The sequence below is a fragment of the Mus caroli genome, unplaced genomic scaffold, assembly GCF_978045245.1.
Source record: "Mus caroli unplaced genomic scaffold, Mus_caroli_1 scaffold_15, whole genome shotgun sequence".
Taxonomy (NCBI): Eukaryota; Metazoa; Chordata; class Mammalia; order Rodentia; family Muridae; genus Mus; species Mus caroli.
The window spans coordinates 88,195,444-88,207,455 of NW_028227270.1; the positions used below are offsets into that span (position 1 = coordinate 88,195,444).

At 41.8% G+C, this 12,012-nt stretch overlaps 1 protein-coding gene across 2 annotated transcripts; it reads left to right on the top strand.

Moving 5' to 3' along the window:
* Positions 1–1,330: 1,330 nt before the first annotated feature.
* Positions 1,331–10,128, top strand: LOC110308091 (leukocyte elastase inhibitor A). 2 transcript variants are annotated; one of them, XM_021180441.3, is made up of 7 exons: positions 1,331–1,418; positions 2,154–2,329; positions 3,802–3,939; positions 5,103–5,220; positions 7,017–7,159; positions 7,352–7,519; positions 9,617–10,128. In XM_021180441.3, the coding sequence occupies exons 2-7, from the start codon at positions 2,162–2,164 to the stop codon at positions 10,019–10,021; spliced, it is 1,140 nt and encodes a 379-aa protein (XP_021036100.1). In that variant the 5' UTR covers positions 1,331–1,418; positions 2,154–2,161; the 3' UTR covers positions 10,022–10,128. The 2 variants fall into 2 exon arrangements, with proteins under 2 accessions (XP_021036100.1, XP_085687320.1); XM_085831194.1 differs by lacking the exon at positions 1,331–1,418 and adding an exon at positions 1,565–1,700.
* Positions 10,129–12,012: the final 1,884 nt, after the last annotated feature.

A 12,012-nucleotide genomic window follows, 5' to 3' on the forward strand; every position in this document is an offset into this window, starting at 1 on the left:
GTCACTGATTTTTTTAAAAAGGAAATTCTGTTCTAAGCTGGTCCCATTTTATTTCAGAAGAAACTAACTTATTCGATTCCACGGGCTCACTGGGAATATTTTGAATTTCATTTCTTATTTTGGTAATACTAGAATAACGTTGAGCTACATGAATGAATATATTTTGTATGTGAAAAGGACTATGTCCATTTATGTTGTTATAGTAAAACATTTGTAGCTTGATAATTATGAATTCTCCATGTTCAAGACTCAGCATCTGAACTAGCCTTCATCTAGACAAGATCTCAGAAAGTGTAAGTCATCAAGGTATCATAGGAAAAAAAAAAGGAGCCCAGGTCTATCTCTTCTGATCTTCTCATTTCTCCTTCTCTTATAAAAGCCTTGGAGTCATAGTCCTTAAGAGCTGGGGCGTGCTCGCCACCTAGTGGTCATGAAGATGATATTCTGGGATTCAGTCAGGCGTCCCCACCCAGAGAACGCTGTGTAACCTTAATCACTTCTCAAAGTCCTCGACTCCCAAACACCACACACGAAGTTTCTATCTTCTGATACTTCACAATAGGCATTATATCCAACACGGGAGTGCTCAAGAGACATGCTGACCCATCTCCCCATCTTCCTTTCTCCTCTTTTAGTTCCCGTGTCTAACAAACACTAATCCATGTGCTGTGACCCTCACTAACAGCAAGATTCTTCCTTTGTCCTCTGAAGAAAGACAAGAAGCACTAAAAGTTCTGTGAATTTCCAGATCCAGACACTTCAAGGAGAATAAAGCTGAACCCATCAAGTTAACAATGGCCCGGGCTAGTCAATTCTAATTTAAGTTGCATTGTGGGTGGATTTGTCCAGACTTTTAGTCTAATAGTGGAGAATGGTGGGTTGAGGGCTTCTCCAGCCTGGTGTGGTCCCTGAGCTAGCCTTGGCACCTGAAAGGCAGAGAAGACAAGGGTATTGCTTGTAACTGGCAATCTGGGACCTTATCCAAGGGACCCCAAAGATTTTTCTCCATCCCTACCTACATACCTCACAAAAAGGATTCCTTTTGATTTTACAGTGTTTCAGTGGAATTCAAGAAGGTATCTTTTGACCTGAAAGAAAGGACATTTTTTTTATTCTCTTGGCCATTTGCAGCTGAGGAAGAAATAACTTACCCTGTCTCTTGCTTAGAGAAGTTTAAAAAAAAAGGGGGGGGGGCTGCAACTGAGTAAAATAAGGGCCCCTTGGGAGTGGCCACAATCTTCTGCTTTTATTTTGACAGCCCTCCAAGGTCGGGTTTTAAACACTCACCCAAGAAAAGGCGCCTCCACCCAGCTTGGGCTTGCCAGGAAGACACGCCCCTTCTGCAAGCTATAAAGGCAACAGCTGGCTCTGGGCACTTCATCCTAGCTGTAAGTGGAGCCAGACCTGCTAAGCAAGCGGTAAGATTCTCAGGGGTCATAGCAAGGAGGGAGGAAGCTGGCACCTCTTCCAGGAACCAGCACATTCCTGGTACCTCACCCTCACCCAAGATGTAACCAGGAAATGCTCTGTGGATCCCCAACTACACCCCACTCCAGGCCTCAGGCCAGAGGGAGGAAGTTGATCCTAGCTACAGTTTTTCTTTCCCTCGGCTTTCTTTTTGAACCTTGATCTGAGAGACAGTGCCCGGAGCTTCATAGGGTCAATCCTGGCTGCAGGGAGGCTGGGAGGGAAGGAAGCTGGTAAGATCCTAGGGATCCTCAACAATGAGAACTCGATGTGGCCCTGGTAGCTAAACAGCCAGAGACACACAGTTGTAATTAGACTGTACTTGGACAAACTGGAGCTCTGAGTTTGGGACCCAGCTGGATTAGTAGATGAGCCCCAAGCAGGGCTTGCTTACCCACTGCAGGAATCAGCTTGTTTGCAAAAGGGATACAGAGTGTTCCTCTTCCCTGTCACTACATCTTACTAGGGAGAGTGAGTGGCATTCTCAAACTTGCATATTTCACTCCAGCTGAGACTTCAGCCTTGACCTCAGGCATGGAGAACTAAAGGAGTATGCGTGCCCTCTTAGGAAAAACAGAATGGGGTAGGAATTCCAAACTGTAGGGTCCTAGGGGTGGATGTCAGATCTGAGGTAGGTGTTGTTGCTGGTGTTGTAGTTGGTAATACTGATCTCCCCTCTTTTGCAGACTTCACCATGGAGCAGCTGAGTTCAGCCAACACCCTCTTCGCCTTGGAGCTGTTCCAAACCCTGAATGAAAGCAGCCCCACAGGAAACATCTTCTTCTCTCCCTTCAGCATTTCTTCTGCCTTGGCCATGGTCATTCTGGGGGCCAAAGGCAGCACTGCAGCTCAGCTTTCTAAGGTTAGCAAAAGCAAAACTGGCCAGCTCTCCCTGCCATCTCCATGCTTGTTAGATGGTATAGTCAGTCTTTCAGAGAGCCACACCCCCAAAACAGTCATTTCTTCATTCACTACCAGTTTTAAGTGAGATTAGGACAGAGTCTCTGTTCAGTTGGGGACACAAAGTGAAGAAAGACAATGACACTACCTGTGGGTTTGGTTCTCCCATTCACAAGAGTGAATCACAGGCTTTCAGGTAAGCGAGCCCTGCACCTCCCCAGAACTAGCTGTCTCCTGTTTTCCTTTTGCACTGATAACCACTACTCATAAATCATGCCTGTAATAGGGTCACCTTCAGGCATGACAAATATAAGAACATGCTACAGGAAGAGAGCTTGGTGTTGGTGGTTTTTTATGGGGACAAGGTAAAGACAGCCATCTGTCTATGTTCCCAGGGTTAGCCCTGTGCCCCTTTCCAGCCTGATTTCACTGGCTGTGGCTCTGCAGGAGGAGGATCTGTAAAGTCCCTGTGGCCTGTTGGACAGGTCCTACCTCCTCTCAGTCCACCCCTGGGAGACAGCAGGTCACCTTTGCATCTCTCCCCACAGCTGCCTAGTCTTCCTTAATGGGTGTGAAGGGCACTTCTGCTCTTGGTGTTCCTTAATTCTGAGAGGGGAATTCTGCCACCTTTGGAAATCTAGACAGGAGTGGGTAAAGTGTTTGCTAACTGCACCTGCTGCTAGGTGCTCCTCGCAGGTATGTCTGCTTCAGTGTTAAGGCTTTTACAGCTGACAGCATCAGGAAACAGTAGTCTCAAGGCCTTTCCCTCCCCATTTCAGTCTCATAGGTGTGTCCATGTAGCAATCTAGTAAGCATAGCTCAGAGAGTAGCATGGACTCTGGACCCTGTGTGCTTTTGTCCTTTGTGTCCTAGAAGCAAGTAATAAGGCCAGACCTCACACAACCATAAAAGGCCTGTTGATTTACAACTAGTAGAAGAGGAAGTAAACTCTCACCAGAATAAACTTAAGGAAGTTATTTCTCTAGAGAATGAGTTGTGGACCTTAATAAGATAAGCAAAGAGAAAGAAGGTCTCAGTCACTCCCACGTTTTGGGTCTCACAGCAGGAATGAGTCTTACTGACACTGTTTATTTATTTCTGAGATTTAAAAAAAAATTTTTAACAAACTTGTATATGGCACAGTATATAAACTTGAACATACCATTTAAATCTTTATGGAAAAAATTAGGCATAAATATTTAACTTGTTAACCATTCACATTCGGGGAACATTTAAAAATTATTCAGAAGCTATGTTTAATGATGTCTCACAGAGCCATACATTTTTGGTTCCATTTTATTTCCTTCGCCAATGATATGTTAATAAAATATTAGGCTGGAGTTACTGGGTATCAAATAAAAGTAATTTGGTAGATGTAGACAACAGGGAATCACTTCATAGATGATTGTATAAAGAATGATGTCTTTCCTTTAGACTTTTCATTTTGACTCCGTTGAGGACATCCATTCACGTTTTCAAAGCCTGACTGCTGAAGTGAGCAAGCGTGGAGCATCTCACACTCTGAAACTTGCTAACAGACTGTATGGAGAGAAAACCTACAACTTCCTTCCTGTAAGTACCTAGCACTTCACATTCTGAAACTTCCTGAAGTGGCACAGACCTTTCCAGGCACAGACATGTTGCAGGTATTCATAAAAACAGCAAAGAATGCATGTGGGACTTTCATCTCATAGTCTTTCTAACGAAAGGATCCATCCTGGATGACTTGAGAAAGCAAGGACTGAAGGGATGCCTCTGTGGAGAAGAGCAATTCCTGTGCAAGCATGAGAAGCTGAGTTTGGATCCCAGAACCCATGAAAAATGCCAGGCATGGCTCAATAGTCTCCTGTGACCCCAGACCTGTGGGGAAAAGAGCTATGAGGACCCCTTGGGTTTGTGGACCACGAGCCTAGGCAGGTTCAGTGGGAGACTTGTTTTAAGGGAATAAGGCAGAAAGTGAAAGTAAGACACCTATCATTTTCTCTGGCCTCCATGATTGCACAGGTATGCACACCCATATACACATTTGTACATACATAAACCCCACTTGCATACACACACATACATATACACATACACATACAAAGGAAAAATGAGTCTGAAAAGCCACTTGAAGTATAATCAACATTTATTCAATTATGAAAACATTAGTGTAAAATTCAAAAAGGATGAGTAGCCTTTGTATTAACACCAGAAATGTTATATAAAGGGATATACTTGCCACTACAGCATTGTAAGCTTCAAAGATGACTAGGACACAGCACATGGGAGACAGAGGTAGGAAGAACTCTGTGAGTTCAAGGCCAGCCTGGTCTACAAATTGATTTCCAGGACATCCAGCACTGGTACAAAGAGACACCCTATCTCAAGAAATGTGGGTGGAGGGTTTAAGGAAGGGAGGATGAGAGGGAAGGAAGGAAGGAAGGAAGGAAGGAAGGAAGGAAGGAAGGAAGGAAGGAAGGAAGGAAGGAAGGAAGGAAGGAAGGAAGGGGAGGGAGGGAGGGAGGGAGGGAGGGAGGAAGGAAGGAAGGAAGGAAGGAAAACGGAAATGTTTAGGACAGTACATTTACTGTTGCGTGGACTTTGAACAAAAAAGTCCAAAGCTTAGGTTTTAATAAAACATTTTCAATTTTTAGGACTTTGTTATTTTCTTTTGGGGATTTTAGAAAATTTCTCTAGGGAATAAATATAATTCATGGCACTTTTTTTTTTTTTTTTTTTTTTTTTAAAAACAGGAGTACTTGGCTTCAACCCAGAAAATGTACGGTGCTGACTTAGCCCCTGTGGATTTTCTTCATGCCTCTGAGGATGCAAGGAAGGAGATAAACCAGTGGGTCAAAGGTCAAACAGAGGGTGAGAGGCTGAGCAGTGCTGGCTCTGTTAGTCAGTTCCCCTTCTGTAGCTCACACCTTACACAATCAGCTTGTGGATTAAAGGCTGATTTTGACTCACAGTGTTGGAGGTTTTAGTTTATAAATGATCAGACTTAATGCTGTGGTCCTATGGCAACACTGCACCTCTTGTTAAGACAGCACAGCAGAGGAGGCCTGTTCACCTCATTGGTGAATAAAGAGAAGGAAGGAGAGACCAGTGTCTCACAACCATTTTCAACAGCAGCAAGCCTTTTCCAAGGTAACACTGAGGATAAAGACCTACAATGCCAGCACTTTGGAGGCTGAGGCAGGAGGATTGCCTTGAGCACACATGCCAAGAGCCCTGTCTCAAAATACAAATAAATTAAAAAACATTCCCAATGATATATAAGTGGGTAGACCCCCACCACCACCACCTAGGACCTACATTTTATTTTTATTTTCTTTTAAAGATTTATTTATTTATTTATTATATGTAAGTACACTGTAGCTGTCTTCAGACACATCAGAAGAGGGCATTAGATCTCTTTAAAGATGGTTGTGAGCCACCATGTGGTTGCTGGGATTTGAACTCAGGACCTTTGGAAGAGCAGTCAGTGCTCTTAACCACTGAGCCATCTCTCCAGCCCCTAGGACCTACATTTTAAAGGTTCCTCTGTCTTCCAATGCAGGATGGACCAGAGTCCAAGACCTTCAAGACAGGGTCCTTTGGGGAACCCCTCTGAACCACAGCAGAGCCATTATGCACAAGTTCTCATTCCTCGGCACTCTCTCACTTGCATCTCCTGTCTCCCTTACACAACTTCCCAAATCCTGACTTATGTGCACTGACATGTCCATGCTATTCCCTAGAATAAGGGACAATGTAAGATGTCAGAAACTTATTAGTGGAGAAATACAGACATAATTTAATGGAACCAGTTGAGTACCTATGGGTTCCCCTGAAGTATAACTGAAAATTAAAACCAACATTAAAATGCAGAATAAAATTATTACACATGCCTAAACAGAATTGTTTAGCGTTCATATGCAAAGAAATGAGAGGTGAAACCTCATGGAACCATGAAGTCAATATTTAGAAGCTGTTGTAGTCATAATATTTTTGGCCACCATCTTGTCCAGTAAATCAGAAGTAGTGGGTAGGGAGTGACTCACCCTCTGGACTAAATTCAGCTGTGTAATGGATCTGTCCTCAGTCTTGTTTCTGTGTGAGTCAGCACCCAGGGATCCTGTCTGGAACGCTATCAGTTCCCAGAAGTGTGTTAGACTATAGGTAATATAGCTCCTGTTTCAATAGACTTACCCTAGGATAAATCTTTTATCTCTTGGATATTTGTTCAAAGCCCTTTTCAAAAGAACAGTCTCCTACTTAGCAGATTTGAAGACATAATTTACCAGTGAGCAAAAATTTTCACTATGGAATATTGTTTGTTTTCTGTAAAGAACAGCCATTCACAAAATAATGGTTATTGCTTGCATGCCAGAAAGGAGAACTTTCTTGTTTTAAACCTTTGAAGACATTGACTGACATTAATGATTTTTTTTTTTTTCTGGTTCAAGGGATGGAACTTAGGGTCTCAAGAAGCACTAGGCACAGCCTGCTTGGTCTTACAAGTTAGTTTGTTTAAAATAAAAATGAGACAAGTGGGTCCTTCCTGACTTAACCCTGAATTCAAACAAAATGAAGTGTGACCTCTACGTGAGAGCTAAGAAATGACTGGATTAAATTTAAACTTTTGATATGAACCTTTAAGAAAGCTTACCTTATCTTTTCAGGGAAAATCCCAGAACTGTTGGCTGTGGGTGTGGTGGACAGTATGACCAAGCTTGTGCTGGTGAATGCCATCTATTTCAAGGGAATGTGGGAGGAGAAATTCATGACACAGGACACAACCGATGCTCCATTCCGACTGAGTAAGGTCAGGTGACACCAGCATCCTGGGATGCTCTTGATTGTATGTGTGTGAGTGCTGGGGATGTAGGACAGGGCCTCCTCTATGGTCAGCAAGGCCTTTACCACTGAACCCTCAACCCCAAGACCCAAATTCACCTCTGCTCTAAAACACAAGAGAGAATAACTTGAGTATTTTTTTTATTTTGCAACCATTCAGAAAGACACAAAAACAGTGAAGATGATGTATCAAAAGAAAAAATTTCCATTCGGTTACATTTCGGACCTGAAGTGCAAGGTGCTGGAGATGCCTTACCAGGGTGGAGAACTTAGCATGGTCATTCTGCTGCCTAAAGACATTGAGGACGAGTCCACGGGTCTTAAGAAGGTAACTGGCCCTCAATGCCATGGTTTGTTTCCTTATATTGCATTGTTCTTATATTTCCCATGTGTTCACTGAACCATAAACACTTGTCCATCCACAGACTTTACCCTGCAGGCCCATATTTGTCAATATAGTCCATCAGGACTTACTGCTCTGAGGTCTCATGTTTATGTAGTCATTATTACTACTATTGTTATCATTGCTGTTACTATCGTTATCATTATTTTATTATTCACAGTGTCCAATTACCTTGGGCTAGGTAAGTGTTCTGTCACTGTGCCACACTCCCAGCCTAGAAGCCTAAAATTTAAATATTCAGAATATGTTCGGTCTTCAGTGAACTACTGTAATGGGGGAACATGTAGATATTTGAAAAGTAATAGTGATGAGTGGTCCCCCATAGAAAGTCACTTAAAGTAACTTTAAAGGAATTATATTAAGAATTGATTTAAGTCTTTGGGGATTGGGTGTCTCCTAACAAGGTTAGAAGTAGACAAACTGTGAAGTTTTCCCTCAGAAATCTTAGACTGCCCTGAGCTTAGCTTCTGTTCCTTCCCAGCCTACACTTGCATTTAAGAAGGAGCCTGCTGTCACTCCAATGTACAGAGTGTGCACTAACATGATTGTGGTGCATTTGTCAATTGTATTTTCTAGCTGGTAATTTATCTCATTACAAAAAGATAATCTGATCTAAAGAAGGAAATTGTCAGTATCCATAAGATAAGTGTTTCTGGTCTAGTCCAATAGAGGAACAATAGTAGTTAATATATATATGGTACTTACTATGTGCCAAACCCTTTATATCAATTCATTCAATGGTCACATCAATGCTACAAAGTTAGTGTCATTAGCATGCCTATTCTATTCTATTCTATTCTATTCTGTTCTGTTCTGTTCTGTTCTGTTCTGTTCTGTTCTGTTCTGTTCTATTCTATTCTATTCTATTCTATTCTATTCTATTCTATCCTATTCTATTCTATTCTATGTTCTGTTCTACTCTACTCTACTCTACTCTACCCTACTCTACTCAACTCCATTCCATGAACAAGGTCTTGCTGTGCAGCCAAAGCTTACAGCTTTCTGTCAGTGGCTCCTGAATGCTGGATTGCAGGGTGTGTGGCCCCATGCTAACTACTTACACTTGTTTTAAATAAATAAATAAATAAATAGATCCCATATATTTTGTCCCCATTTTTCCCCAGGAGTTATGGAATGTTACTTCAGCTCTAGTAGAGTGTATACATCACTACAACTCTAGAAAGTTTCAAAATAAAGAAAACTACTAAAATTTCCCTGTACCTTTCAAGCAGTCAGGGTAATAAAACCTCTCATAGTCCATCAGTCAAGTGATTCAGTGTGAGAGGGGTTTAAAAATTCTGAGTGTGTGGAAAAATGGACAAATGGGTGGAGTAAAGGAGGAACAGAAGGGAAGAATAGAACAAATGGAAGGAGTGAGGCAGAGAGAGATGAATAGATGAATGGATGGATGAAAGAAGGATGGATGGATGAATAGGTAGTAGATGTATGAATGGGTGACAGATGGACAGATAAATAGATGGATTGATGAATGGATAAAGGATGGATGGATGAATGATAGGTGGATGGATAATGGATAAATAGATAGGTGGATGAATGGATGAAAGACCCACTGTTAAATTTTTTTTTGTATTTCTACCCTCAAAGACCTGGAAAATAATTCTGCTATATTCCAGCAATTTACAGATAAAATAAAATCTAAGTGGAATCTATTTAGGCAGGAATCATGAAGGAAACCCTGTGACTTGTGGCAACTGTGAGTCTGTTCATTGTAATAGTACATTGTTGCAGTAATAAATTAACTTCTACCATTATTATTATTTTATTATTCACGGTACCCAAGTACCTTGGGCTAGGTAAGTGTTCTGTTACTGAGCCACACTCCCAGCCCAGAAGCCTAAAATGTAAATATTCAGAATATGTTCTGACATCAGTGAACCATTGTGATGGGGGAGCATTGCTATGACCATCGAACAAATTGATGTATGTAAAGGGTTTGGCACATAGTAATTACCATATAACAATCAACTAAGTAAATACACACCTGCTTTATATTAATTCCAGATTGAAGAGCAAATAACTTTGGAAAAACTGCGTGAATGGACCAAACGCGAGAACTTGGAATTCATTGATGTCCACGTCAAATTGCCCCGGTTCAAGATAGAAGAGAGCTATACCCTCAACTCTAACCTGGGCCGCCTGGGAGTGCAGGATCTCTTTAGCAGTAGCAAGGCTGATCTCTCTGGCATGTCAGGATCCAGAGATCTTTTCATATCAAAAATTGTCCACAAGTCCTTTGTGGAAGTGAATGAGGAGGGAACAGAGGCAGCCGCTGCCACAGGAGGCATTGCTACATTCTGTATGTTGTTGCCTGAGGAAGAATTCACAGTGGACCATCCGTTCATTTTCTTCATTCGGCACAATCCCACATCTAATGTGCTCTTCCTTGGCAGGGTTTGTTCCCCATAGAAGAAGGAGACTTTACAGATACAAGGCAGAGCTTAGAGTTTCATTCCCTGAGATTTTAATAGTGATTATTTTCATTTGTACTTGACAATAAAAACTCTAACCAGAAACCAATCTTTCTTTTGTATGTTCAACCCTGTTAGCTCTTTATATCCATGACTTTTGGCATGGGTATGTCTATTTTGATTATACAATGAAAGCAGGACTCCTGTTTTCCTCCTCGGCTTTTGCATGACCTTCAGAGTACATCAAAGGTTCATAGCTAGGCTGAAAATTCTGGACGACTCCATCCTCAAACTTTATGGACTGTAGGTGGGTGCCTGCAGATGCTAACTGAAGCCATATCCATCTGGGGTAGCAGGGATACCCTTAAGCCTCAAATCATTATTACAATCTGCTTTTCAAGTACAACATCCAGAGTATAATCAAAGATAACTGTTTGGGTGGGCAGCCATGGCAACAGAGATACAAAGCAGCACAAACAAAAGAGAAGGACAACAGTGGAAGGCTCTAAATGCTGCTGCCGCCCATACAAACCAGAGACCAACAGTCTGTGAAAATAATATTGGTGAAATCCAAGGTCAGATACTTTAGCGGGCAGATGGAAACTTACAAACTACAATGCATGTCTGGATGAAAAGGAACTAGAAACCCCAGAGCTTAACCATACAATAAATTATTTCCATAGAAAACTTAAATAATAAAGGATTTGTGGATTTTTAAGTCTGATGAAGCAATCCACTAAATTGATTATTTAAATGATTTTAGTTTCTTCTAGAAAGTCACACAATCAATAAACTCCAACACCAAAAGTAAGCATGGGAAATACAGAAGGAATGATAAACAACTCAAAAGTGTTAGGATGAAGCCAGCCAGGGTTAATCCCAGCAGTCAGGAGGCAAAGGTAGGCAGATCTCCGAGGTTGAGGACAGCCTGGTCTACCAAGTCAGTTACAGGACTGCAAGGTTTACACTCTATCTCAAAACACCTTTCCAAAAGAAGATGTTGAAAGTACATAGGAGACAGGGATGGGATCAGAGCAGATACAGAGCAGGGATAAAGGGCAAACATTTGTCCAGGGAGATGGCTGAGTCACTGAAGTGCCTTCCCTGCAAAAACATGAAGACCTGGGTTTGGATCACTAGCACACACATACAGTCCCTGTGTAGAAGGGTGCGATTGTAACTTCAGCAGTGGATTGAGAGAGGACAGCGACAAGTGGATCCCTGGAGAGAATTGGGCATCTAGCCCTGCCAATCACTAAGGTCCAAGCCAGTGCAGTAAGAGACAGTGTTCAAAGCATATGGTGGAGGGTGACAAACTGTGGCTGTCAGTGCACATGCATGCAATAGTGTGCATACCAATATGCACATATGCACCCCTGTGTAGACACATCCACACCCCCCCTCACTAACGCTTTCGTATACCCTCATACACACACACACACACACACACACACACACCTAAAAGAAAAAAGCTAACATTCAAAATGGTTATTTCAAACTAGATAAAAAGGCTTCGGTGAACACTCTAGACCCTAGCCGATGAAACAAAACAACTCTGTCCTAGAAAGAAAACAAAACAAAGCATATCCTAGAAAAACTGCAGAAGTCTTAAGACAACGATCATAAAAACAACCCAATAAAAGAGATCAGACAGGGCAGCCACGCTAACAACACACAGCCACACAGCCTTGGAGCCAAGCCACAGACAGGTCTTCCAGTTAGCTGGGAAATGCAGACTCCAAACCCTACCAACTTCAACTTAATTCATATTTGAGAAAAATGTCCTTCAGGACATATTCAGATAAAAACTTAGAGCATTGATTTATGTAGACTGCCTTTAGACTATCCTGAGAAATCTTCTTTATGCACAGGAAAGAAGACATTAAAGAACAAGAATGTGCATTTGTGGAGAATTTAAGTAAATATTGACCATATAAAATAGTAGCAATAGTGTCTAAGTAGTTTTCAATGTATACATAATTATGGGAA

Bases quoted from the DNA above. Each gene is read 5' to 3' on its own strand.
- LOC110308091 (XM_021180441.3), top strand. From the start codon at position 2,162: ATGGAGCAGCTGAGTTCAGCCAACACCCTCTTCGCCTTGGAGCTGTTC. The intron at 2,330-3,801 runs GTTAGCAAAAGC...TCTTTCCTTTAG, and splicing joins CTGCAGCTCAGCTTTCTAAG to ACTTTTCATTTTGACTCCGT. The intron at 7,520-9,616 runs GTAACTGGCCCT...TATTAATTCCAG, and splicing joins AGTCCACGGGTCTTAAGAAG to ATTGAAGAGCAAATAACTTT.